The sequence below is a fragment of the Euleptes europaea genome, chromosome 14 (genome assembly GCF_029931775.1).
Source record: "Euleptes europaea isolate rEulEur1 chromosome 14, rEulEur1.hap1, whole genome shotgun sequence".
NCBI classification, from domain to species: Eukaryota; Metazoa; Chordata; class Lepidosauria; order Squamata; family Sphaerodactylidae; genus Euleptes; species Euleptes europaea.
The window spans coordinates 28985688-29013656 of record NC_079325.1 but is presented as its reverse complement, the minus strand read 5'-3'; the positions used below and the strand labels follow the sequence as shown (position 1 = coordinate 29013656).

Genomic DNA, 27969 nt, shown 5'->3' with positions numbered 1-27969 from the left:
ATAAACTTATGCAGATGTAGTTAATGTGAGCAGGTCACAGAATCCAGCTTGTCTTGACTTTGAATATGGGTTTGGGTTGGTGCAAAATTTCAATAGTGTTTCTTATGACACAGCCCTGCTGTGCGAGCATCTTTTGAATGAGTCCCACAATCTTGCTTTTGGCCAAAGTTCAACCCTGTGCCATTTTAGGCAACTCCTTACAAGGAGCCAGGCTAAGAGACTCTCTTCTTGCCCACTGCAGGATGACCAGACGCCGTTGCACTGTGCTGCCCGCCTTGGGCACTGCACTATGGTGAAGCTGTTGCTGGAGAATGGTGCTGATCCCAATCTGGCTACGACAGCCGGGCACACACCCCTGCACATCACTTCACGTGAGGGCCATCTGGACTGCGCCTGTGCCCTCCTTGAAAAGGAGGCATCGCAGACAGTCATGACCAAGGTAGGGGAAGAATGGGAGCCGGGGTTTGTTTCCCCCCTACCTTCTTGCTTTCATTTTCGTCCTCACCAAACACAGGGTTGGCTAAAATATTATGAGGCCAGAGCCTCTAGTCTAGGGGTGTCAAACTCATTTGTTGCAAGGACCGGATATTTCATAAATGTCACTTAGTCGGGCTGAGCCATGCCTTGCCAGCCCAGATCGGAATTTGAGGGGGGGGGGGCTGCCTCTGCTTGCTTGCAGGCCGGATAAGAGCTCTCAGGGGGGCAGATCATGGGCTGTATATTTGACACCCCTGCTCTAGGCCACTGGTGATCCTTTCCTAATTCTTTATAATGGTGGAGTGGCACTTGCTGCTGTATAGCAAATCACCCTGGCCAAGATGATGGGAGATAATTCTGTCAAGAGCAAACAGACTGACTGAAGACCGTTTTTCAAGGTTTGACTTACATGAGACATTTGTTCACGAATCATGTCAGGGTTCTCCTGTTCAGGGGGCTGCCATGAAGTATTTAAGAAGTCTCCCTTGTGTTGACGGAATGGTACAGGGATGGGGAAGGCAGAAGCCCCTTCTCCTCCTGATCTGAACGGGGCCCTGTGGCTCTTGAGGAAATAAGTCCCCCGTAGCTGCCTTCTGACTGTGGGGAATACACGTCAGGTTGGGAGAACCTGGAGCAACTTGTGGGCAAACATCTCATGTAACAGGCTGATTCAGTGCTGAAGACAGTACAACAGAGGCATCCTTGCCTTTGGTGTTCTTCTGCCCGCCATAATCTCTGCAAGTTTGCAACATCATAAAAAAATCACAGAACTTGTGAGCAGAGTGAATAGGGGAATGAGTGCAAACTTTGGTGGCAGCAAGACCTTTATCTGTCATACTGCCTTCCATTCTCAGAGTGTTTCTCTGCTGCTGAGTTACATTTTCTTGATGCCCCCTTACCCAGGAAACCTTAGGAACTGCAATATTTTGAGGCAGGATAGGGGTACCCTAAAGGAATTCTTAGCAACATCACCAGGTTGTGGTGGTTATACTGCTATTGAGACCAGCATTGGTTTGTCATGTAGCTATTATGCCCTTTTGCTCAAGCTAGAACTGTTAGTTTAGCACTGCCTCCGAGACGCTGGAGATCTGTGATCTGATCTCTTGGCTCAAACCATCCTGTAAAGAGCAGCTGCAGAGGCCCCTGATTTGGACCGAGGCCGTTATGCTTTCCCTGTTGTAAATTGGCCTCTGGCAGTGTGACTTGCCCTGGTAGGGGGAAGTTCTGGGAAAATGGAGGTGGAAAAGCCAAATGTAAGAGCATTACATTTGGCAAGCAAGTTGATTCATCAAGAGTGTCAGATTTCAAAAATGAAGCCTGAAAATGTTCACAACTCCATGCCAAAATCAATTCATAAGAATTGTCTTGTTGGATCAAACCAAAATTAGTTGAGTTCAGGTCTCCGTTTCTGACAGCAGACAGCTAGATGCCCCTGGGACACTGACAGGCAGAGCATGAAGGCCTTGGTCTTCCCCTGTTATTTGTCACCAGTATCTTGTACACTTAGAGGAGCCCCGTGGCGCAGAGTGTTAAGCTGCAGTACTGCAGTCAAAAGCTCTGCTCACGACCTGAGTTCGATCCCGACGGAAGTCGGTTTCAGGTAGCCGGCTCAAGGTTGACTCAGCTTTCCATCCTTCTGAGGTCGGTCAAATGAGTACCCAGCTTGCTGGGGGTAAAGGGAAGATGACTGGGGAAGGCACTGGCAAATCACCCCGCAAACAAAGTCTGCCTTGGAAATGTCAGGATGTGACGTCACCCCATGGGTCAGGAATGACCCGGTGCTTGCACGGGGGACCTTTACCTTTATCTTGTACACTGCCCAAAATATGGAGGCTCTGTTTATACATCTCTCTTCTATAAATGCACCTAATCTTTTTTTTTTCTAAAGCCAACTAAGAAGAAGAAGAGTTGGTTTTTATATGCCGACTTTCTCTACCACTTAAGGGAGAATCAAACCAGCTTACAATCACCTTCCCTTCGCCTCCCCACAACAAACACCCTGTGAGGTAGGTGGGGCTGAGAGTGTGAGACTAGCCCAAGGTCACCCAGCTGGCTTCATGTGGAGGAGTGGAGAAACCAACCCAGTTCACCAGATTAGCCTCTGCCACTCACGTGGAGGAGCGGGGAATCAAACCTGGTTCTCCAGATCAGACTGCACCGCTCCAAACCACTGCTCTTTTTTTTTTTAATTAATTGGTGAAAAATAAAAAACAAAGAAATGTGATATTTAAACAATAAACACTAATAAAAAAGTACAACCAAAATACAGAAAAGAAAAAGAAATATAAAAGAAAAAAACAGTTGTTGTTTCTTTTTGATACATTATTTTGGTTACATTATTAAAACATACATTGAAACAACAAAAAGAGAACATACATGCCAAAAATAATAATAATAAAGATTAATAGACCCCTTTCTCCCCCCTGTGATTATGTGCCGCCCCTCACCCCCATTGTGACTTCCGGAGAAGTATCCCCTAGGTCAGTGATGGCGAACCTTTTAGAGACCGAGTGCCCAAACTGCAACCCAAAACCCACTTATTTATCGCCGAGTGCCAATGAGGCAATTTAATCTGAATACTGAGATTTTAGTTTAGAAAAAACAACACATACATTATTAACATCTTTTGCCTTAAAAGAAAAACACAATAACAGAGCTTTCAATGATACAAACAACTTTTTATTGAAAGGTAAAAGTTTGCATTTGGCATGCTTCTCCCCCTCACACACATGTGCAAACCTCCCCAGCGTCTCCCCCCCCACACACTCACTCACGCAAACACAATGGGGAGAAACCTCCGTAGCTTCTCCCCTGCCCCTAGCAAGCAAGCACCAGGCTGCAAGCAAGCAAGCACCATGCAAGCACAATGGGGAGAAACCTCCGTAGCTTCTCCCCTGCCCCTAGCAAGCAAGCACCAGGCTGCAAGCAAGCAAGCACCATGCAAGCACAATGGGGAGAAACCTCCGTAGCTTCTCCCCTGCCCCTTCTAGCAAGCAAGCACCTGGCTGAACTAGCAACCAGGAGCGACTGGGAAGTCGCCTCCACAGCTTCTCCCCCACCCCACCCCAGCAAACAAGGAAGCAAGCAAGAATCCGGCTGCACGAGCAGCCGGGCACAACTGGGAAGTCGCCTCTGCGCCCCCCCCCCCTGCCCCCTGCCCCCTGCAAACAAGGAAGCAAGCAGGGAAGCAAGCAAGCAGCTGCACAAGCAGCTGGGCACAATTGGGAAGACGCCTCCACAGCTTTTCCCCTGCCCCCCCAAACAACCACCCGGCTGCACGAGCAGCTGGGCGCGCTTGGGAAATCGCCTCCCCGGCTTCTGCCCACACACACACACACACACACACTCATGCAAGCACAATGGGGAGAAACCTCCGTAGCTTCTCCCCTGCCCCTAGCAAGCAAGCACCAGGCTGCAAGCAAGCAAGCACCATGCAAGCACAATGGGGAGAAACCTCCGTAGCTTCTCCCCTGCCGCAAGCAAGCAAGCAAGCAAGCACCAGGCTGCACTAGCAACAGGGCGTGATTGGGAAGTCGCCCCTGCAGCTTCTCTCCCACCCCCAGCAAGCAAGGAAGCAAACAGGGAAGGAAGCAAGTAAGCCCCCACAATCACACAAGCAACCTTCCCTTTTGTATGCATGCGGTCCCGCCTTCCAGCGAAGCTGAGAGGAGGGCCTGGCTAGTGATAGCTAGCTCCGTGGAGCTCCAGGCCTCGGCAGGTGGGCCATGAAGCTCCTGGCCTTGGCAGGCAGGCCGGGGGCCGAACGTTCCCCACCCCTGCTTTAACTGGAGAGGCTGGGCATTGAACCTGGGGCCTTCTGCATGCCGAGCAAACGCAAATGTTGCAACGGCCCCAGTTCTGCTGTCCCAGATCCCCCCCCTCCACCCAATTCTCCCTGTCCTCCCCGGCCACCCAATCCCAGTTCCGTTGCACCAGCCCATGGAACCGGCCCCATCTCCGCTCCTTCTTCTCAGTCCTGGCGCCCTGTTCTCCGCCACCCAGCCTCCGCTTCCTCCATCGGCCTGGCCACCCCCCCCCCGCGGACCCGGCCTCCCTCGAAGCACTACCTGTTCAGTTGGGCCGGTCCTGCTCGCCGGGGCAGCACTCCACGAAGCTGCAGTAGAAGCCGGGGTTGGAGAGAGAGCCGGTGAGCGCCCAGTTGAAAGTTCAGCCGAGCTGCTGCTGCCGGGCGTGGGAGGGCCTCTGGGGGCAGCAGGCAGGCAGGCAGCTCCTGCCTCGGACTGCTGGGAACCACGAGGCACCCGGGAGGTGGACGGGGCAAAGCCGGAAAGGCCAGCGACTTGGAGGAAGCTGAGAGGGAGGGGTGAGGAACAGCTGAGCAGCGGCAAGCCGGGCGTGCCGGCGGAAAGGGCGACGCGTGCCGGAAGTGGCACGCGTGCCATAGGTTCGCCAACACGGCCCTAGGTTTATATTATCTGCTGTATGTTTTATTTCCCATCTTCATAACAATTCATTTACAACTCTTTCACAATCCTTATGAAGTCAATCTTTGCTGAGTTAGTCCAGTGTACAAACCAAACCGCTCTTAACCACTACACCACGCTGGCTATCAACCACCCTGGCACCTTGCGGTTGTGAATTCCATAAGTGATTTACGTACTCGGTAAAGAAGTGCTTCCTCAGCCTACCACCAGTTTACCTTTTTGCTGATTTTTGTTTTCACTCAAAATGTTTTCTTTCTCCTGCCAGTTCCATGTGTGTGTGTGGAGCCCAGAGTGGTGCGTGGGTTGCCTCCTGCTAAGGACCACCCATCTCCCTTCCCTCCATTCTCTCTTGTTCTCCTTCCAGTGGCAGGCACTGATGTTCCCTGTTTCTCCCCAGAAAGGATTTACCCCTCTGCACGTTGCTGCCAAATACGGGAAAGTGGATGTGGCTGAGATCCTGTTGGAGCGTGACGCCCAGCCCAATGCAGCGGGGAAGGTATGTTCCATGTGTCCCCTTGCAGCACTGCTCCCCCCCCCCACCAGCTTTGTTTAGCCTGTGGGCACTTTTGAAAAAGGGTGGTGGGTGCCAACACCAAATGGCTGCCACGGGAGAATTTCAAAATGGGTGTCATGGGGGTGGGGATTATCAATGTTGGCGGTTTACATTCAGCTATTTCCAAATGCTCCAGTGGGGTGGAGGAAAGCTAAGAATGGCTCTTTGATTTGGGGAAGAAGGAAGTAGGTGCCAGGAAACATGTTAGTGGCAGTCCTGGGCACCATGTTGCAAATTAGTGTCTTACGGGAGGATGTAGATAGTATTGGTGGGATATGTAGTACTTCTTCCAAATGATTTTCCTATCTGTGGTTGGATCCCATGGGCTTCTCGCACCAGGAGAAGCACCTTTCACCAGAGGAAAAACACCTCTACTAGTGGAATGGGCCCACCTGTTCCATCCCTGTGTTTCCCTCTCTGCAGAATGGCCTCACGCCCCTCCACGTAGCCGTGCATCACAACAACCTGGACATCGTCAAAGTGCTACTTCCCAAGGGAGCCTCCCCACACAGCATGGCCTGGGTAAGGGGCAGGTGACTCTACACCATGTCTTAGACTGCCATTTAGCAATCTAGAGGGCAGATGACTTGGGTGGGGGGTGAGAGGGGAGCAGGCTGCCCTCTGGCAGGGAACAATTCAATAAAGGGAGCTGGTAGTGGCTTTAACTCTGATTGCTCGGTACAGTCATTAAGAGACCTGGGTAAAGATGTAGGGAAATCATGCTCAGCTCTGAAAACCCATTTAGAAACATGGGTAATATTGGGGCAGGGACATGGAAAGTATCCTAGATGACTGAGGCTAGCCTGATCTAGTCAGATCTGAGAAGCTAAACAGGGTCAGCCCTGGTCAGTACTGGGACTGGAGACCACTGAAGACATTCAGGGTTGCTACTCCGCAGTAGAAAATGGCAAACCACCTCTGTTTGTCTCTTGCCTTGAAAACCCCCACAGGGTCCCCATAAGTCAGATGAGAGTTGATGGTACTTTCCAGCACCACTCAGAAAGCCCTGAGATAATCAGAGCTCAGGGCAAGTAGGCTGTTGGGCATGCATGTACAGGGTAGTTTGAATCCCTGGTGTCAAGGGTTCAGTTCCGGGAGCATCAGGCCCTCTTGGCTATCGAGGCTGCAGCTGGTTGGAGGAAGAGGAGTTAGACTGAGATAGAGGGCTCAAGGCTAGGCTGAAAGCTAGAAGGCACCAACTAGTAGTGTGGAAGCACAGAGACGCAGCCTCATTGCTTCTCCTGGCAATGTGTTATCCAGATGAAAGGAGTATAACGGATACTGGTGTAGGATTGCCCCCCACCCCAGATCATCTGACTGCCAAGACCTGGGGGAGTCTTATCTGTGGCAACAGTATTCTGGCTTGAGCCATCTGCAGCTCCCTCATGAGACCAGTAGCCCCGTCGTGTAGATTAAGGATTTGATTCAAGACTTGCAATACTTCGGTGCCTGATCTCTCTGACTTTCTAATTGTGTGACTCGCCTCTGGGCCTGCTGGTTTCTCCTCCACAGAATGGATATACCCCCTTGCACATCGCCGCTCGGCAGAACCAAATGGAGGTGGCCAGCAGCCTGCTGCAGTATGGTGCTTCTGCTAACGCCGAGTCCGTGCAAGGGGTGACCCCGCTGCACTTGGCGGCCCAGGAGGGCCATGCAGATATGGTGGCCTTGCTCCTGTCCAAGCAAGCGAATGGTAACTTGGGCAACAAGGTGAGCAGGGCCCTGTCTCTTTCCTGTACATAGAAGTCAAACATGCCAGGGGGCTTTCTAGGGTGAGAGAGGACAGAAGCCTGATGCCTTAAAAGGACAAGTTTTTATGCCTCTCTTGTGTCAAATCCTCCTTGTACGTCAGGAGAGTTCTAATCTAGCCTTCTTCCTTATAGGCTAGTTTTCTGTATACAGAGAGGTGGTTTTTAACACCATATGTATGTCTCTCTTCCCCTTTATTCTGATGTGATACAGTCCCAACAGGGCTTTACCATGGGTTTTGAGGGGTTTTTTTGCATGCAGATCAGCTCTCAGATTTGTAATTCCACCTATGGTCAAAAGGCGGCACTTGTGTGTTATATGTTGTTTAATCTAGAGGAAAGATTTTTCACTGCCAGATTTTAATACTAATTAAAACAATAATTCCCAATCTGTTAGCATGCCATTGAAAGAACTGAATTAATTCAGTAATCCGAGGCTCCTGTGAACTTCAGGCATCCTGCCGACTGCTGCATCTCTGCATGATTCACTGCTCTGACCTTGTCACCCACTAGTGGGCCTTTGCTACTGTTATCCAATGGGATTCAGTTATTGCTGAGCAACAGAGAGAGAGCAGAATTCTCTGCTTCCAGAGGTGGATGCTAGTTGCATCTCTTCTTGGGTTGCTATTCTGGGCTTGCCTTCTTTCGAATAAGCGGCATGCTCAGATCAGTGACTCCTGCAGAAGCATGAAGGTTTCACCCAAGGGCAGAAAATTGTTCCCGTTGCACACACTGAAAATAAACAGCAAAAAAATGTCAATCTTAACTAGCAGCAGTTTGGAAAACATGCCATTCAAAGTCCCCTGGCTGTGTTTTAGAGGCAGCAACGGTGCTCGAATCAGTCAACTGTTGTTTTATTTTGTTCCATATGTTCTGGAGAGAGTTTGCTTTTTGAAGGGCAACAGTCCTTTAATGGAGAGTCCTCTGCTGGGCTAAGACACTCCCGAGTTTAACTCAGCCAGCGAGGCTCGCCGGATGGTCTTAGACCAATAACTTTCAGTTGTAGCAAAAAACTACCACATCCATACATCATGGGGTATCGCGCTATAATGTGCTGTGGCAGTCATTCACATTGCGCTATCATGTGCTATAGCAGTCATTCACTGTCCGCAGAGGAAAACACAACTAGTGTAGCACAATGATAGCATAGTATCCAGACCAGTGATGTGCGGATGCAGCCGGGGAATTCTCCCTGCAGAGCCCAGTATGTGGAAAGCTGGCGACATCCACGAAGGAGGAGGAAGGGTGCATGGGTTCAGTTTCAACAAGAAAGGGGATGTGTGAGCAAGGAGCAGTAGCCGTGGCTCTTGGGAAAGAGAGGATGGGGGGAGGTAAGCTGCAGATGATGGGAGGGCATCTAGCCGCCTTACTCTCACATGCCTTTTGCTGCTAAAATCAGACATTTCTCCCTCTCCTCCCGCCCCCCACTTTATATCATGATCGGAGCAGGTCTAAGTTTAAACTGGCAGATTGGCTGCCACTGTGCCTAGTTTTGGCCCTTGGCCCCCATATTTACCTGTTTCATTTCAAAAGATAGAAAATGAGGAAGCAACAACTTGTATTGATCTATCCCTGCCACCCCCGGCCAGTGTGGCTTCCAGGGCATTCTTCTTTGCTTACTACCAGCAGCAAGCCAGTGCACGTGCCACATGGTTAGCAATAGTGCTCAAAATATAGCCTTTAGAAGAGCATGTCTCCCGAATAGCAGTCCCACCCGCCATCTGCTGCTACAGCGGTGTGGCAGGGGGGCGGGGGCGGTTGGGAACACCAGCTGGGAAACTGTGCAGGCTTGGCCAGTTCCACCGTAGCCCTTCGTTCCCAAAAGAAAAGTACTCCCTTTCCCTTTGTCTCAGGTATGGTGGGGGTGAGAGGGGGCTGGCAGGCCTTCGTGACTGACTGGTGAGGGAAAGGCACTGTGCTAAGGCACAGTTGTCTCTGTCGCCTTTGTTGTATTCTCACACGATCTGGCGCACTGAGAATTGGTTCTCAGGCTGAAACATAAGCCGGCCCTTAGCATCTGGTCCGGGTCAGACTGCAAGGTGACCAGATGTGAAAGATGAAGTTGCTCTAATATTTGTCTGTGAGATTTAGGGGGATTTGGGCAGCTGCAGCGATTCTGACCCCTGCATGACACGCTGCACCTGACAAAATAGCTCCTTGTACACCCCTATTTGAAAGAACAGACCCCGCCACGGGCCTCACCCATCCTATTTAAACCACTAGTGGGGGTGGGTCTGAAAGGCCTGGGCCACAGAGAGGGGTGTCCCAGCTGGCTTAAGCTGGTGTGTTGATGCCAAAATCCTCTTAGCAGCTTTCTGAGGCAGTGGAGCTGACCCACACTTGCTCCCAGAACTACGCTTGGTGATATAACTGGTTGGTTTGGAATTTAGGAGCACACAGCAGAGAGGCTGTCTGTTTAGCAAGTGCCTGTCAGGCAGAAATCTAGCTAGGGTTGCCAGGTCCGTCGTCACCACTGGAGGGAGGTTTTGGGGGTGGAACCTGGGGAGGGTGGGGTTTGGGGAGGGGAAGGACTTCAGTGCCATAGAGTCCAATTGCCAAAGCAGCCATTTTCTCCAGGTGAACTGATCTCTATCGGCTGGAGGTCAGTTGTAATAACAGGAGATCTCCAGCTAGTACCTGGAGGCTGGCAACCCTAAATCTAGCTGATGGCACTGCTTCTGTTCCAGGGACATACAGTGATGGAGGAAAGTTGCAAGGTCTCTGTTGAAATGCTAGCAGATCTCCAGTCGGTGTTTTCTAGCGGCTTCTAGACCTTTCCCCCTCTTTGTATCATCTTGACCCTGCTTTTCGTTCCAGAGTGGCCTCACCCCTCTTCACCTCGTTGCTCAAGAGGGGCACGTACAGGTGGCGGACGTCCTCCTTAGGCACGGAGTCCTGGTGGATGCAACCACACGGGTAAATCCACTGGCAGGCACCAGTGGCTGTTGCTTTTGCGTCAGCTTTGGCCTTACAAAGACAAGAGGGTCCAAGTCATATTTTCCTCCTAGATGCACTGGAAGCCTTTGTCATTAGTTATATTATATACATAAATTAGGGAGGATGGGGCTGGCTGGCATACGAAGGCTCCATTTGTTGATTTTATGGCTCCTCACATTGTGTGGTGCCTTCGTCCTTAATGGCTGTTTATTCTTTGGGTTTTTTGGCATGTGGGAGCAGGGCTTCTTCTGGTCCTGGAACTATGAAATCCTACTTGTAGGCTTGTCCCTATAGCTTGGGGGAGGGGAATCTTCTAGGCACACCACAGTTAACGTTGTCAACTCTAGGTTGGGCAATTCCTGGAGTTTGGGGGTGGATCCTGGGGGTGGCAGCATTTGGGGAGGGGAGGGAACTCAGTGGGGCGTAGTACCATAGTGTCTACCCTCGAAAGCAGCCATTTTCTCCAGGGGAACTGATCTCTGTCATCTGGAGACCAGTTGTAATTCTGGGAGAGCTCCAGGCCCTGCCTGGATTCCCCACTCCTCCACATGAGTGGCGGAGGCTGATCTGGTGAACTGGGTTTGTCTCCCCCCTCCTACACATGAAGCCAGCTGGGTGACCTTGGGCTAGTCACTCTCTCTCAGCCTCACTTACCTTAAAGGGTGTCTGTTGTGGCGAGGGGAAGGGAAGGTAATTGTAAGCCGGTTTGAGTCTCCCTTAAGTGGTAGAGAAAGTTGGCATATAAAAACCAACTCTTCTTCTTCTTCTGTATTCTTCTTCTGCTATATTCTTCATTGTATTTGTGTCTGACAAAGGTGCTTTGACTCATGAAAACTTATACCGTGGAAAATTTTGTTGGTCTTCAAGGTGCTACTGTACTCAAATTTTGTTTTAGTACTCTCACAATGGTTCTTATGGTTAAGAGGAAAGGATCCCACCATTAAAATCAGATTTGAATGTCTGAAGGCCTGCAGCCACCCAGGTCTACTATGGGGGACCTCCCCCAAGCCACCCTGGACTACTTGGGAGGGATCGAGGCAGAAACCTGAGGAAGTACGCGGATAATTTCCTAATGAAACCAGCAGGAAAATGTGCCTTATCCAATCACAGCAGTGCTGAGTAGTAAGTTAGAACCTCTCACCTTTTCTGTCCACATTACAGATGGGCTATACACCCTTGCATGTGGCTTGTCACTACGGGAATATCAAGCTAGTGAAGTTTCTGCTGCAGCACCAGGCAGACGTCAATTCTAAGACCAAGGTAGGACAAGACCCATTAACTTACTTAAGTCTCCTGATTTTTAACATGCAACAACCTCAACCCCACACACGATTTGAAAAAAGAGGCATCAGACGTAAGGGCCCTGGCAGCCTCAATATAGTTCACCAGACTCCACAAAAGTGGCTGATTTGTCTTCAGGGCTAGGGAGATGTTGCCATTAGTAGTGCAGATTTGCCTGGGCTGCTACTACACGGCCATATGGCTTCTTCAGTCTTTGATGCCACTTTGCGCTTGTCTGGGGGTGAACAGGCCCTTGTCCTCTGTTTCGTAGCTGCCTTTTTGTGGGTGGGAATTCTTGCTCCCGGGATGCAGTGAGGTAGGTGTGTTTATTTTTGCCTCCCTCCTTGTTATCGTACCTGGTCAGTTGGCAGAAACAGCTTAATGAGTTCTTTTGCCCTCCCAATTTGAGGTTCGAATTAGACCTTAGAGAAACATGTGGTTTGTCATCATCACGAGTGCATTTTCTGCATGCACACCCACCCCAGCAGCAGCCAAAGGGAAGGGGGGAGAACTAGATTTTGATTTGGGTTTGATAACCCTGATTAAAATTGGAACTCAAAATAACATATAAATGTGCATCAGTGTGGTGTAGTGGTTAAGAGTGGTGGTTTGGAGTGGTTGACTCTGAGCTGGAGAACCGGATTTGATTCCCCACTCCTCCACATGAGCGGTGGAGGCTAATCTGGTGAACTGGATTTGTTTCCCCACTGCTACACATGAAGCCAGCTGGGTGACCTTGGGCAAGTCACTTTCTCTCAGCCCCACCTACCTCACAGGGTGTCTGTTGTGGGAAGGGGAAGGGAAGGTGATTGCAAGCCGGTTTGAGTCTCCCTTAAGTGGTAGAGAAAGTCGGCATATAAAAACCAACTCTTCTTCTTCATCATCAATTCAATACAACCTAATGCTGCTCCTGCTACTTGCCTCTTACTGGTTGGGTCTCCTTTTCTTTCCCTTGCAGCTTGGGTACACTCCTCTGCACCAAGCGGCTCAGCAAGGCCACACTGATATTGTCACCCTCTTGCTAAAGCATGGAGCGTCCCCCAATGAAGTCAGTTCGGTGAGTGTGGAATTCCAGGGGTCTGAGAAGCTGCATCATCTCCTGTTCCACTGACATTTTCAGCGCACAGGTTCTTTCTTGTTGCTCCAACACTTGTTGACCGTGGGTTATTGTGCCCAGCCTTGGTTTGTGCGTGAATCTCTGTTGATTTCTGTGTACATTTGAATGCATGAATGGATTGTATTGAGCAGCATTGCGTTTCGGCAACTGTGAGGCAAAATGAAAATGGGTTGTAAAGATGTGTTGCTGTTATCTGAACATGAGCTTGGTGTGTGTTTTAAGAAGTAGAAAAAAGGTTTTTTTTAAAAATACATGTCCTTTAAGAACTGATTTCTCCCCTCCCTTTAAACTGCCAGTTAAAGTGCCTTTTCCCCTTCCTGTACCTCTTCAATCTGAATTGCCAAAAATTTACTTTTTATGGCTTTACTACATCAGTTTGTTCCCCAAGTCTTATTGAGGTTATGGTTATCATCTTGTTCATAAGTCTAAAAGCCTCCTCTCTCATGTTAATATGGACTTTGGAGGGTGTGTAGACCCAAGTTTTCAACAGGCTGAACCATTGATTTCCTTCTTTAGATTTGGTTCACATTTAAGAGGGACTTTTAGTCTGAGGAAGGGTCTCCTTGTAATCGGTATAAAATGGAAACAGGAATGACTGAGCAATGCACAAGCAATACAAAAGCATCATAGAGCGTAAGCAGCCTCTGCTTCTAGCCCTTCGGGCTGTGGAGATCCATTGGCAAATGCGTAATGAAATGTCAGAAGTTAGACAAGTGGTTGGATAAGATTTCCAGAGGCTGGGAGTAGGACTTCAGTGCCCTGCAGTCTTTCCTCCCCCCCTTGATTAGCAGAACCAGAATAAGTTATGCAAGTTAAAAGAAAGTATATTTGCATAATTTATGCGGGTTACAGATTTCACCAGCTCTTGGTGCAGAATTTTAATCTCTTTTTAACCCTGGTCTGAAGCGTGTGTGCTGTTTACATGAGTGCCTTCTCTTGGTGTTCCTCTCTGTTTCTCTCTGCAGACTGGTGCCACCCCTCTGGCCATTGCCAAGCGGCTGGGTTACATTTCTGTCACTGATGTGCTCAAAATTGTGACGGAGGAGACTGTCAGCTTCTTGGTGAGTCCCACAGCTGAGCCAGCGGTGGGGTGGGGAGTCCTTTTGTAGCCTCAGGGCAGAACTCTCACTCGATCCTTTGCCTCATTCAGTCATACAGTGATAAGCACCACATGAGTTTTCCTGAGACAGTGGATGAGATCCTGGATGTTTCCGAAGATGAAGGTGAGTCCCAGGGAAGGGGTTCCCTTGCTCCAAGTACTATGCTTGGGACAACTGGGATGAAAGGGCAGAAGGGGCCCATCCTCGGGGCAGCCAGCGTGGTGTAATGGTTCAAAGCGGTGGTTTGGAGTGGTGGACTCTGATCTGGAGAACTGGGTTTGATTCCCCACTCCTCCACATGAGTGGTGGAGGCTGATCTGGTGAACTGGATTTGTTTCCCCACTCCTACACATGAAGCCAGCTGGGTGATCTTGGGCGAGTCACACTCTCTCAGCCCCACCTACCTCACAGGGTGTCTGTTGTGGGGAGGGGGAGGGAAGGTGATTGTAAGCCGGTTTGAGTCTCCCTTAAGTGGTAGAGAAAGTTGGCATATGAAAACCAACTCTTCTTCTTCACCCAGCTGGAAGATCCAAAGAGAATTTCTCCAAACCTCTCTCTTTCTACTTGATAGAATCCCTCCCCCTTTATTCCCTGTTCTATTCCACATCCACCACTGATACTGCAACATTGTAGTTTTCAAGCCTAAATTAATGATTTTAAAAATAATTTAGTCTCAGCAAATCCACCTTTGCTGAGTTTCCTGGGTTTTGCTGAGTTTAGCTGGGGAGGAGGGGGTCCAAAGACCCTTCCTCACTTCCATTCTGCAGTTGGTAAGGGTTTGCCTAACCCTTCAGTGGCTCCTGGCTGTGTGAATGCCTCCGTTCCAAAAGAGCACAGGAAAAATGCAATTCAACTTCCGGGAGAATTTTGATTATTTATTAAAATGCAAGTTTTGGAGACTTTAATAACTTGGACATTTATGTCACCTTTACGGCTGCAAAGAGACGTTTGAGCATGTATGGCCATTGCCAGAGAACATGCAGTTTTCGGTGTGCAGGGGATGAGGTTTCAGCCACTCATGTGGCTCTTGCCTCTCCCCAGGTCTAGCTAAACCAAATGTACCCAGACACCCAACCCTTTGTGGGAGGCTGCCAGGCAGGATCAGTCTCTAAGCTCCCTCTTTCTGGTTCTTACCCCAGGCGCCATGCTGCCTGGCCCTTGAACGTGAGCTGCGTGTGCATGGGGCCTACGATCTCTGGCCTGTAGTTAAAATCTGCTCTTTTTCTTGCTTTCCAGGCACGGCTCACGTAACTCTCCTGGGTATGGACTGTGTGTTTGTCACTGTGGGCTTGGCTTGCCCGCCTAACCCATCTGCCCCATTCCACCCCACGTTGTGACTGCCCAGGCCTCACCTGCCTCCATCCCATGCTGTACTCAGCTCCCCCGTGGGCCCGCTCCTCGCCCACCTGCCCATTGTGTTTGTGGCCATGTGGACGGTGGGTGGGTAGGGAGGACACTTGCATGAACAGCCACCATCTCATTGCTGCTGGGCATTGCTTTGCACCAGTCTGTGCCCTACAAGCCAAAGGCCTCCAGGGCTAAAGTGTGAGGGCTGGGCCTGTGCATCTGGGCCCCGTGAACCGAAGCCCAGATTTGCACTTCTCTCCCTTGGAGGGGATCTCCCTCTTGCTCCATGACGCACACACAGCCTCATCCCACCATTGCTCCTATAATCCCTGCCGCCTCTCCCTCTTTCTGCCAGGACAAGTACAACTTCCCTTCTTTCTAGGGTTGCCAGGTCCCTCTTCGCCACTGGCGGGAGGTTTTTGGGGTGGAGCCTGAGGAGGGCGGGGTTTGGGGAAGGGAGGGACTTCAGTGCCATAGAGTCCAATTGCCAAAGCGGCCATTTTCTCCTTGTGAACTGATCTCTATCGGCTGGACATCCGTTGTAATAGCAGAGCTCGAGCTACTACCTGGAGGTTGGCAATCCTACTTCTTTCCCACATGAGAGTCAGCGTGGTGCAGTGGTTAGGGTGTCACACTAGAACCTGGGGGACCCAGATCTAAACCCTCACTCTGCCTTGGACCTTGAGCCAGTTTCTGTCTCTCTCTGTCCAACCTACCTCACAGGGTTGTTGTTCATTGGACAAAATAGAAGAGGGGAGAGTGTTGTTGTAAGCCCCCTTGCGTCCCATAGGGTAGAAAAGCCAGGATATAAATATCTAAATAAGTAAATCATCTCCGTGGGGTTGTGTCATTCTCCCTCCCTAATTTATTTCCCTCCAACAGTTGGTAGTCACACCTACTAAGTACTTACTTGGTGCAAACAATCCTTCTGGCCAGTGATTAGTTGGCACATTGTGGGGGTTTCCCCCCCTGGTGCTGTGCTCCCACCAGGAATCTGCCCGTTTTTCTGCCCCCAGAGTTCTGAAGGAACTCACTGGCCCACTAAGCCATCATATTCGGACAGATGAACGGGGCTCGGAAGAAGGATTGTTGTTTGTGGCGTGTGCATTTATCCCGCTTTTGCCTCTGAATAAAGAGGTTCAGTAGGTTTTTGTAAAAGGTAAAGGTAGTCCCCTGTGCAAGCACTGGGTCATTCCTGACCCATGGGGTGACGTCACTTTGTTTACAGGGTGGTTTGCCAGTGCCTTCCCCAGTCATCTTCCCTTTACCCCCAGCAAGCTGGGTACTCATTTGACCGACCTCGGAAGGATGGAAGGCTGAGTCGACCTTGAGCTGGCTATCCGAAACCGACTTCTGTGGGGATTGAACTCAGGTCGTGAGCAGAGCTTGGACTGCAGCACTGCAGCTTACCACTCTGCGCCACGGGGCTCCTTCAGGTTTTTGTACTATCCCTCAAACCCATTTAACCAGAGACGAAAGCAGTCTGAAAGAAATGTTCACCATGAGAAGTGAAGCGTCTTTCAAAACGTTCCACTTATAACGATTGTCTGCCTAAAGCCGCATGTGGATGTGACCAGAGTGGTGTAGGCAGCCCTTCTCTCTGGCTGGATCCTATGCTAGCAACACCCAGTTGGACTAGAGGGATGCAGTCAAGAATCCTGTAGGTTCTACCATGGCCAGTGTCTACTACTGTCTGAGCCACAGATGGTGCCTGTATGCTCCACAGGTCCCATGTATTTCCAACCCTCAAGCATCACCAGTCATAATGTAGGATTGAGCCATGTTACTCTGACAACCCACAAACATAACCAGAATCTGGTTTCAGTCACTGCAGTGGCCCAGGGGTCCCGACTCTCTCGGATGCTCCCTGGCCTGTATCCAAGGAGACAGAAGGTTCCTGTGCTTCCAGATTAGCCGGAAAACCCACCGCGCTGTGCTTGATGAGTACCCATCACAAGCCAAGTTCCCCGGTCAGTCCTAGTTTTCAGCCCCTTCTTTCTTTCAGGGGAAGATCTGGCTGGGACCAAGCCACACAAGCGCGGCTTCCACTATCAGGACGATGAGAGAGAAATTGTGGAATTTGTCCCTAAACTGGAGCACACGTAAGATACATTGCATGGGGGGTGGGAAGGGGTCAGCGGGAGATTTTGTGTTCGTGCCGAGAGCAGCTCCTCCTCTCCCCTGAGATGGGGTCCATCCGTCCCTGAATTGGAAAATCCAAATGGCGCCTGGGTGTTCTTGTTAATTAACATGGGGTGTAGTCCACTGGGAAATTCTCCTGCCAGAGCTCCATTGAAACGAACTGGAGATGCATGATAGCATGTCCTTGCACAGCTCCCATTCCTTTCAGTGGGAGTTGTGCAGGAGAACTTCTGGGTGGGTTGCCTCTCAAGAGTCTTCCCTTCTGCTACTTTTAACAGCACCCAGAATCTGATATCTCACGTGGTAGAGCAGCCTCTACCCAGAGACCAGTGCTTATGCGTTCACTCAAGCTTGCCCCCACATAGATGCTGGCGCATGCATGTGCTGGCAGTCCCTTGGATGAGAAGGGAGCCTCCAGAAACTTTCTCATGCTGCTCCACTTGGAGGTGGAGGTCACGGTCATGTGTCATTGCTTGGGACGGCCCTCAGTGGATTTAAGACCCAACCACCTGGATCAGTAGCCTCAGCTTGTCTCAAATCAGAAGTAAGGGGTGCTTCTTCTCATGCTACGCTTGCTGGTCCGGCGTGGCAAACCAGCTGCAGGTTGTTTTTATGGATACAGTGTGCCCTGGGTATCCTTCCATGACAATTCTGTTCCCCCCTGCTCAATTGCAGCCACATTTCTCCACCAATGACAACTCTGTTCTCCTTCTCAAGCAAGACATCCCCTCCCTCTCCCCCACCATTCAAGGTCTTCCAATTGTAGCTACAGTGGAAGGAGCAGAATGTGACTTTATCACGCTCCTTTTATCTCCACCAGTGCTGGTGGGTCTAAAAGGAACAAGGAACTGCGACACAAGGGCTTCTCTGGACCAACTGGGAAGGGTGCCTGGAGGAGGCGGAAGAGCTCGATTCTCTCGCGCTGTGCTTCCTCCAAACATCCCTCTCATTGGGAGACAGGAGATTGATCCAGCATCTTCAGTTGGCAGTAGACTCGCTGCCAGCCTGTGGGCCTTGACAGGTGCCTAGTTTTGCCAACCCTGGCCCTGTGGACAAGTCCAAGATGGGCTGAGCCATCTGCATTACTTATCCTGAGGCCACGCTACAGGAGAAGATCTCCAGCAACTTACCCTGGGACATTTCTCCATTTTCTAGTGGTGAACTGCAGCACCAAACAGGCTCAGGAACCTCCATTTGGATGAGCTCCTCCTTGGCTTATCAGTGGGGCAGGTTTTGCTATGCCTCCTCCTCCTAGTCTGTATCTCACGTACCTGTGTTAGGGCCAAGCTACATGCAACGTTCGAGTTCCTTGATTCAAGACTGTGGACGTAAACTGCAGGGGCCCTTGATATGGGTCAAGTTGTCATCTAGGGCCCTGGGAAGGCCTTTAACTCTTCCCCCTGTGCCATTTCTCTGATCAAAAATGCCTCCCTGGCTGCTTTGAGCCCCAAGAAAACAAAGCCAAGAATAACAAGCCTCCCAACTGGGGCTTGAAGCAGCTAAAGGGCGACAGGATTTCTGACTAGGGAAAAGGTGCAGGTGGTGGGAGAGTTAGCTCCCCATTCCTCTGATTCTTACTCCCCCCCACCGCCCCACGGCTGCTTTTTAGGGTCAGATTGCTCAAGGAACTCAAACATCGTATGTTGTTTGGCCCTTAGCGAGTGTTGATCATCCCAACCACTTCCCTTCTGAGAAAGATCACTTTGTTATGCCAGGCTTTGGGGCAGAGGAAAAACAGCTTGCTGGGGCCGCAGATTGCAGGGTTTGCAAGGACCACCGAACTGTTCCTTGACTCTGTCCCCCCACCCCTCGTTTGTGTTTTGCCCCTCAGGAGGGAGGAGTCACCAGCTATCCCACGAATCCCTTGCGTCACGCCAGAGACGGTGCTGATCAAACCTGAGGAGCCAGAGCAGGTGTGTGTCCTGTTTAGCGGGGTTGATGGGAGCAAGGCAGGCTGATAGTTCTCCACACAGGGCACAAAGGAAGAATTTCTGCCTGCAATGGGTTTTTTCCCCCCAAACTTCCTTCTGTCAGGAAACCCTTTCCATCCTCTGGCTCGACTTCCAAGGACCCTCCCGTGTGTCATAGAGGACTCTTGGGTGTGTTCTAGAGTGCGCATTTCACTCACGCAGTGTGTTGGCTGCAGGCCTCTTGGGTCTCACTGTTAGCCTGCATGAGGGTATGCCCTGAATCGCAACCCACACTTGGTGGTGTCTGCACATTGCAGGGGAAGTTGGTCATGGGTAGGCAAGCTCTCTCCAGGAAGCTTGTCTGTTATTGCTGTTCCTCTCATTGAGGAACCCCCTGATACACTGCTGAGGAACCTCAGGGTTGCCTGGAAACCCATTGGGAAACCATCAGAATAGGGAAACCCAGAAAGAGGACTGAAGCTGCACTGTCCCAACTGCCTGAGCTTCATTTTAAATGTGGAGACTCTGCTCTGAAGTGTTATCTCAATTGTAATGCCTTTGAACATACCAAGAGTGCCCTTTTCCACCCCACTGAGTAACCAGCCACCATGCATCTGGAGTTACAGAAGAGGACGCCCCATGACCTGGGGACATTGATTGCATGCAGGCTTAGAAATTAGCTATCAAATTTGGGCTTAGGTTAAACCACCTAAGGCTGGAGCTGGGGGTGGCAAGGTTGATTGCAGCAGAAGTCTGGTATGTCTGGATAGGGTGGAAGGGAAGCCCAGTAGTGCTACAAGGGCTGGCAGGGCCTAGGCCTGTGTTTTAACAGGAGCTTTGGTTCTGTCCTGCTTAGCCTTCCAAGGAATTTGATGAGGAATCCCTCATCCCCAGCAGCCCTGCCACGGAGACCTCTGACAACATCAGCCCGGTGGCCAGTCCTGTTCACACAGGGTGAGTTATTCCCCTTCACCCCACAGGGAAGTGGGAAGTCCTCCTTGCCACACACAGGGCTGACCAGTGCCTCTAAGCATAGGCATGTATGGTCATATGAACCAGTGGTCCATCTCAGCCCAGTGTTGTCTTGCTCTGAATGGCAGCAGCAGCAGTTTTAGGCAGAGATCCTTTTAACTGGAGATGCAGGAGATTGAACCTGAGTCCCTCTGCATGCAAAATATTTGCTCTGAGCTCTGGCTTGCTAATGCTTCATGTGCTCAGGGGGTGCACTAGCAATGAGCATCTTACATACTGCTTCTGTCTTTTGTCTGTTGCTAGTCTTTCTCCTTCCACTCCTGCTTTGACCATATTTTCCCTTTCAGTCTTTTTTCCTCCTCCTTCTAAAAATGGCTTCTGCTGGTGTGACCCACTTTAGAACAAATAATAAGGGTTGCAGCATATCAAGAGAAGGTCAGCAGCCAACACTAGCCATCAGCAAAGGGTGGTGTTCAGTTTCAGGCTCCTCCATCCCTAAGATTGTGGGTGTGAGATCTTTGGGAGCCCCATCGTGAGATACAGATTTTGCAGCTAAGGCTCAAAGCTGAGATTTAATCATAGATCTCCCTGCATGTTTGAAACTCAATTACACCTATGTGTGGCCCACATTTAGATTGGGGGGGGGCAAAAGGAGAGGGAAGGAGGGGGCTTCATCAGACTCCCTATGCTGTTACAGCCTTCAAAACAAAAAGACAGGCAAAATGGTACATGTCTTTATTCCTTAAAAGGGCTAATAACAGTGGGAGTAGGGGACTGGTTCAGTTAGTTCAAACTGTGGGAGGTGGAAAGCTAAAACCCTTCTTCCTTCCTCATGTGGCCCTGATCCAAACAGGGATGATGTTTAGCTGTAATTTGCCTAATTTAACCCTAAATCTTACCCCCTCACACACAGATTCCTTGTAAGCTTCATGGTGGATGCCCGCGGTGGTTCCATGCGTGGCAGCCGACACAACGGTCTACGCGTCATCATCCCGCCCAGGACATGTGCAGCGCCCACACGCATCACCTGCCGTCTGGTCAAGCCCCAGAAACTGCCAGCGCCGCCCCCTCTGGCTGAGGAAGAAGGGCTGGCCAGCAGGATCATCGCCCTGGGTCCTGCAGGAGCACAGTTCCTCAGGTGAAAGCTGGTACTCTGGCGAGATCTCTCTTTACAGACAATGAGCAAGGTTGCTATTGTCACGTCGGGTGCTTCTTGGTAAACTGGATTGGCTGTGTGAATCACAGCCCCTGCAATCACCCACCTGTGGTGTGTTTGGAGGCTGGGATGGGATGGGGAGTGGACAAAGCCTGTTCTTACTTCTTCTCTTTCAGTCAGATACAAAGCAAATCTGGTAGTGCCAAAGCCCCATATCAAGAAGTACTTATTTATTGAAATACTTCCTGTTGTGCTTCCGGTTTGACCGTTATATATTGGAGTAATGTATGGAAGCACCCTTATCCTGTAGGAGCTTGTTCCCCATTTTATAGGTATTGCCTGGAGTCTGCTGTGTGTTATGTGATGACCAGGCTATCCTCAGATGTTTGCACAACAATCTAAATTTGTCCCTAATTCATCCATAAAAAGAATGAATGGGCTGAAGCATTAATATGGGACTTGTTCTAGGTAGGGTTCTAGGCCACAGATGGGAGGTTTTTGGGGTGGAGACTGAGGAGGGCGGGGTTTGGGGAGGGGAGGGACTTCAATGTCATAGAGTCTAATTGCCAAAGCGGCCATTTTCTTCAGGTGAACTGATCTCTATCGGTTGGAAATCAGTTGTAATAGCAGGAGATCTCCACCCGCCACCTGGAGGTTGGCAACCCTAGTTCTAGGCCATTTGGTTTGTTTGTTTGTTTGTTTGTTTGCTTGTCCCAGCAGCAAATCTGGCAACAGCCTAATGGTAGCTTGTTTCAGCCTGTGCAAGAGGAGGTATGACTTCAGTCCCTCCTCTGGCTGTTCCCTTAACCCTTTCCTTTGAGTCAAAGAAAGCAGAAGCTGTCCGTATAAATTCACGCATTACCACAATGAAGCAAGTCATGCTTTTCCATATGTTCTCCCTTTGCCATCCTGCTAATATTTGGCTGCAAGAGTTGTGAGGGTGGAGCCAATGACTAGGTTCCTAGGCATCAAAATATCTTCCTCCTTCTCAGCTGGATGACTTCAGGTGGAAGAGGATTCTGGCATTGGCCTTGCCCGGGTGCTTTCTGCAGCCAAACACTAACAAGGGGAACTAAATGCAAATAGTTCAATGGTGTATAATGCCATAGAGTTCACCCTCCAAAGCGGCCGTTTTCACCAGTTGAACTGATCTCTGTCACCTGGAGACCTGTTGTAATAGCTGGTGATCTCCAGCCATCACCTGGAGGTTGGCAACCCAAGTCCTAACACTTAGTTCTTCCCCAGCCCTGTAATTGTGGAGATTCCCCACTTTGCTTCACATGGGCGTGGCGACCGTGAGTTGGTGGTGCTGCGTAGTGAGAATGGGACTGTGTGGAAGGAGCACCGCAGCCGTTATGGGGAGAGCTACCTGGACCAGGTCCTCAACGGCATGGATGAAGGTAAGGATGTCTCGCGTGGGGGGGGGGGTCGGTCCAGGTAGGGCAGAAGCTCAAATGTAGCTCAAGACTTGAGGAGCTGGCATAGAGTTTTATAGTATATCTGTCTTGATAATTAGCGTTAGTACATAAGAAGCAAATACGCTGAACTGATACTGTTTGGCAGTATCCTGCACATTCGTACACACTACTAGGGTGAATAATCAGGAAGGGTGCACACTTAGATATCAGGAGCTGCATCGAGTGACCAACTTGCAATGGGGTGCTATTGAGAGAGCAGGTGTTGGTGGCATGCCTGGACCAGGGGACAGGGTGGCAGAGACCCACGCTGGAAGTCCTGCATGCCTCTCCATGCACTGCGCTGTTGCTCTGCTCCTGGCTTAGTAGGTTAAAGAAAAGACAGTCTATTTGTTTATTTATTTACTATATTTATAGTCTGCCCTTCCCGCAGAGACTCAGGGCAGATTACACAGTGTAAACCCTGCAATCAAATAGCATGAGACATCCAATAATCAAGGCCATAAGACAAGGATTACCAAAAAAAAAAATACTGCATATTACTCTGCATCTGTTTTATCTGTCTCGTGATGCTTTTACTCAGAAGGAAAAGGGGGAAAAGGTTTTTCAGTTGCAAGAAATATTAGATGCGTGAAGCTGCCTTCTGCTGACTCGATCTCACCCTGTTTTGTCCCTTGAGCCTTTTTAAATGTAGTGCCATGGTGTCTATCACTAAATGGATGCCCAATGCCACACTAGCCAGTCTGTCATTGCTCATATTTTGAGAATTGTGGCTCCAGTGCTCTTGCCCCCATTGTTGTCATCCTTGCAGAACTGGAGAGCCTAGAGGAGCTGGAGAAGAAGAGGATTTGCCGCATCATCACCACAGATTTCCCTCTCTACTTTGTGGTCATGTCCCGCGTGTCCCAGGACCAAGAGCTGATTGGCCCAGAAGGTGGCTGTCTGCAGAGCACGTTGGTGACCATGGTGCAGGCCACATTCCCAGAAACAGCAGTCACCAAGAAGGTCAAGCTAGCTCTGCAGGTATCAGGATGATGCTCACTCAGGAGTGAGGAGGGTAGAGAGGCCCACCCAATCGTGGTTAGGCAGAGCTGTATGTGTCCGGGGCAGGCTTTGCAGACCTTACAAAAAAGTCTACATGCATTCTGCAGTCAAAGGAATCAAGCAAATCTCTGCATTAAGATCCAGGGCTCAGAAAAACCGGCATAGTTTGTCAAGGAACGGAATGGTGGAAGGGCATTAAGGTCTGTGCAAAGCAGTGGGTAAGCAGGAAACTGTGTGGAGCCATGTGGATTCTATGGTGTGTGTGTGTTTTTTTTTTTTTTTTGCAGAAGCATAGTATGAAATATAATATCCTGGCCATCATGGCTTGCATTTTTTGGAAAAGCAAGATTTTTTAAAAGCCAATAAAATAAGCTTAAAAATGAGTAAGTGATGCCTGGTCAAATCTCAGAAACCAGAGGAGGGACTGAGTAGGACTTGCAGTGGCCAAATATGCAGTCTTTCCATGATTAGCAGAAGCAGAACATGCCATGCCAATGTGATTAATTTGCCGAACGGATAGTTTCAGCATTAGCATTTCCTGGCACCAATTTTGAGTGACTCTTGTTTAGTGAAATATTTGTATCCACCTTTTGAAATAAAAAAAAAAAAAGAATTTTCAAGGTGGCTCTCAAATAAAACTCGTAATGAAAAAAAAATAGCGTTTTCATAAAATTACTACAATACGTACAAACCAAGAAGCTTTAATAGGATCATCATAGCATCAAACGTGAGAGAAACCACAGCCAGGAGTAGATATAATATCAAATGCCAGACACACTTTGGAGTACAACTGCCTTCTCTTGATGCCCGAAGGCTGAAAAATGATGGATGTTTTAGCCCAAAGTAAGAAGGGTAGCTGTGTTAGTGTGATGCAACAAATTTTTTTAAAAAAAGCCCTGTGAAAACATGATTAACTGATTTATTGTGGCATAGGTATTTGTAGGTTACAGTTAGGCTGTAGCCCACGAAAGCTGATGGCACAATGAATCAGTTAGTCTTTGGTCTTTTATGCATGGCTGTTTCACTCACCGTCACCCCTCCGATGACTTCGGGTCTGTTTGGATTATGCATGCCATTTCTGACCATCAGAGGTCGCCTCGCTCTCCCCCCTGCATTTCCCTGCGCTTTGCCCACATTTTCAAATTTGAGATAAAGCAGGCCCCCCAAAACGTGGGGAAAATGTGGGGAAACACAGGGGGAGAGTGAGGGGTCGGAAACGGCATGAAAATCAAAACAAAGACCCAAAGTCATCAGAGGGGTGACGAGGAGTGAAACAGTCATGCATAAAAGACCATCAAGATATCACAAGACTGCTTGTTGTTTTAACCCACAGGACACGCCGTCCTGGCAGTTACTGTTGGAGGGGGATAGTGTGAAGTGTTAGACACTCAGGCCCCATCCCTTAACCCCCGAAAATGGTGCACAGCCCTCTTCTGGTTTTTTGAGCCTTTGTCCAAGACAGCCTTTTCCTCAGTCTCCTACAAGAGCTTCTGTCTGCATCTCTGAAGGTGGGACAGAAACTGGCTCCCCCTGCCCCTCCCTTTGAAAATTGAGCTTCCTAGGCCACTTAATAGTCCTCACTTGTACAAAGACCTCCTAAGCATACCAGCTATACACAGGCCTTGCTTTGGAACTGTCTGCGCTGCAGCATACAGTTGTAGGTGTGATGTGCACCTTCAGCCTCACTCTCTGGTTCCTACCCTGGCCTCAAGCGCAACCCATGCTCTCCAAACCCTGCCTTGCCCTCTGACCCCACTTGCCATTTCTCTTCCCATTGCTTTGGCACTTGTGACAATTTCTCCCCTTTGATGGGCTGACCTTCTCCTTGTTTCTCCTAAAGGCGCAGCCAGTGCCGGATGAGCTGGTGACAAAACTGCTGGGGAACCAGGCGACTTTCAGCCCCATTGTGACTGTGGAGCCGCGCCGCAGGAAATTCCACCGCCCCATCGGTCTGCGTATCCCTCTGCCTCCCTCATGGAGGGAGAATCCCCGGGACAGCGGAGAGGGCGATACCACCAGCCTCCGCCTTCTCTGCAGTGTTATAGGTGAGAAGGATTACCTGGCATTATCCTTCAGTTGGATGGGCTGATCTTTTGAGGGTAGCAGGTTGCAGGGCTCAGGCCTGCCTGGAAGTGAAGCCATGTGCCTGGGCAGACGTGCTCCTTCATTTTAAGGATACAAGGATAGTCTGTAGCTACTCAGTGGCGAAAGACAGAAACAAGATTAGAGTTCTTCTTGCTTCTGATGAGCAGAACTCCATGTTATCAGAAACTCAGGACTGTCACCAAAAATGGCAACCCAGTTTCAGGTTTGTAGCACAGTTTGAAATTCTTCATGTCCTGACTTCATTGCATTGTGTGTTTCCCTGTCCCCGTTTCACATCATAGCGGGGAAATGCTCCTTATGATGACATCTGAACAAGAGGTAAATTGAATTATATGTTTAGGCAGGGGTGAACTTGACAGTGGCTGCCATTTTTGGCAGCAGCTCTGTGTTTCTGGTAACTTGTCGTTCTGCTCCCTGATGCACAGTGCATTGAGAATGTCATTTGCTTGCTTCTGATCTACCGGTGGTGTTTTCAAACTGTACTATCTAAAGCAGCCTTTAAACCCTGGATGTCAAAATGAAAGATACATGTCTGCTCTGAGCATTCCAGCGGGGCTTACATCAGAGCTGTTCCTGATGAATTGTGCCTGTGGGTCAGATCTGCCCAAATCCTACTCAGCTACGCTTAACAGTGTCTGAAATCTGTCACCAGAGGTGGCTGCCTCGCCTCTGTGGCTCTTTATCTTAACAGCAGAGCTGGGAATTTCTTCTGCGATTTCTAAGGCAAGGGTGCAGGACAGGTTGAGGCTTTGTTGAAGAATTTCTGTGAGATAGAGGGGTGAGAATTGCACAGGAGAGGCAACCACCTCAGTGGTTTGGATTCATAACCTTGGGGTGGGGGATCTGAGCTCCGTTTTCTGGGTCCCTCTGCCAAAATCTCATCCTATACATATAGTCTCATGAGTCATGGGAAATAAATTTCTATTTTATTTCTGAAATTATATAAATAGGCATGGTAATGGCTTTGCTAGGAGCCCCGTGGCGCAGAGTGGTAAGCTGTAGTACTGCAGTCCAAGCTCTGCTCATGACCTGAGTTCGATCCCAACAGAAGTCGGTTTCAGGTAGCCGGCTCAAGGTTGACTCAGCCTTCCATCCTTCCGAGGTCGGTCAAATGAGTACCCAGCTTGCTGGGGGTAAAGGGAAGATGACTGGGGAAGGCACTGGCAAACCACCCTGTAAACAATGTCTGCCTAGGAAACGTCGGGATGTGATGTCACCCCATGGGTCAGGAATGACCTGGTGCTTGCACAGGGGACCTTTACCTTACTTTACCTAATGGCTTTGCGACTCAGGCCCTAGGAAAGAGTTCCTTTTTTTGCCTGTGTGGATTTGTGAGCCAGGCCCCAGGAAACAGTTCCTATCCCCCCCCCCCCCAATGTTTGGGCCCTGCCTCAGAGAACCAAGGTGATTTTTGTGCCTGTGAAAGGCAGATAGCAGTGTAAAAATGGAGTGCTCGGTGTATTTTTCAGCCGCTGCATGAGCCTGATTTCTTCACAGCTTCACAGCTGAAGCGGCAGGGAAACATACCAGTGAACTGAATGCTGGCTCAGCTGTCAGATTTGCCCTTTCTCCCCTGCCTCCATGCTTCAGGCAAGCTCTCTGCCTTTTCCAAATGTATTTTTTAAAGCGTCGCACAAACATTCATGCATTTCTCTGCTCAATTGTTGCCTTATGGACTTTAAAAAGAAAGAACTTTAAAAACATAAAAATACAACAGGTAGAGCGAAAACTGTTAAATGTATTTTCAGCTCCTCAATGATTTATGTTTTTTATGTTCTAGCTGGATTTTTAATGCTGAGTGTTAATTAACAACTTTTGATGTTTTATGTTTGATTTTGTAAGCCAAAATCCCATGGTGCAAATGAAGAATATTTGCTTTCTCACTGTAAAAACACTGAAGGACCAACAGATTCCTCTAAAGATGCTTTATTGCGAAATGCACATGGATATTTTTTACCTGAATAATAAAATATTTTTCATTTGCACCACTGGTGTTTGGCCTATTTTTTTTTTATCTCTGTGATTGGTGCAGCCCTTCTGTTTTCTCCTCCTTTTGTAAGCCTCCCCAGGCAGGTTCTTTGGAGAGACAGCATAAACATTTTCTAAATTAAAAAAAGAGTTTGGGGAGGGGGAGGTTTCTTGGTGGATATCATGGGGAGTCAACACCACATACAACCGACTTCTGCTTCATACTTGTTTAGCCAGTTTTTCCCAGGGCT

At 49.5% G+C, this 27969-nt stretch overlaps 1 protein-coding gene across 4 annotated transcripts in view; it reads left to right on the top strand.

Annotated features, from left to right (window-relative positions):
• Window positions 1-27969, top strand: part of ANK1 (ankyrin 1) — a 188879-nt gene that overhangs the window by 131771 nt on the left and 29139 nt on the right. For 3 of the 4 annotated variants that reach the window (XM_056860791.1, XM_056860790.1, XM_056860792.1), the window contains exons 14-30: window positions 242-439; window positions 5320-5418; window positions 5899-5997; window positions 6988-7185; window positions 10041-10139; window positions 11322-11420; window positions 12400-12498; window positions 13524-13619; window positions 13709-13781; window positions 14895-14918; window positions 17011-17107; window positions 18979-19060; window positions 19914-20011; window positions 20943-21167; window positions 22431-22585; window positions 23412-23623; window positions 25485-25689. In XM_056860791.1, coding sequence (XP_056716769.1) covers window positions 242-439; window positions 5320-5418; window positions 5899-5997; window positions 6988-7185; window positions 10041-10139; window positions 11322-11420; window positions 12400-12498; window positions 13524-13619; window positions 13709-13781; window positions 14895-14918; window positions 17011-17107; window positions 18979-19060; window positions 19914-20011; window positions 20943-21167; window positions 22431-22585; window positions 23412-23623; window positions 25485-25689 — 2158 coding nt within the window. The remainder of the gene's footprint in view (window positions 1-241; window positions 440-5319; window positions 5419-5898; window positions 5998-6987; window positions 7186-10040; window positions 10140-11321; window positions 11421-12399; window positions 12499-13523; window positions 13620-13708; window positions 13782-14894; window positions 14919-17010; window positions 17108-18978; window positions 19061-19913; window positions 20012-20942; window positions 21168-22430; window positions 22586-23411; window positions 23624-25484; window positions 25690-27969) is intronic. The other variant, XM_056860793.1, reaches the window with a different exon arrangement.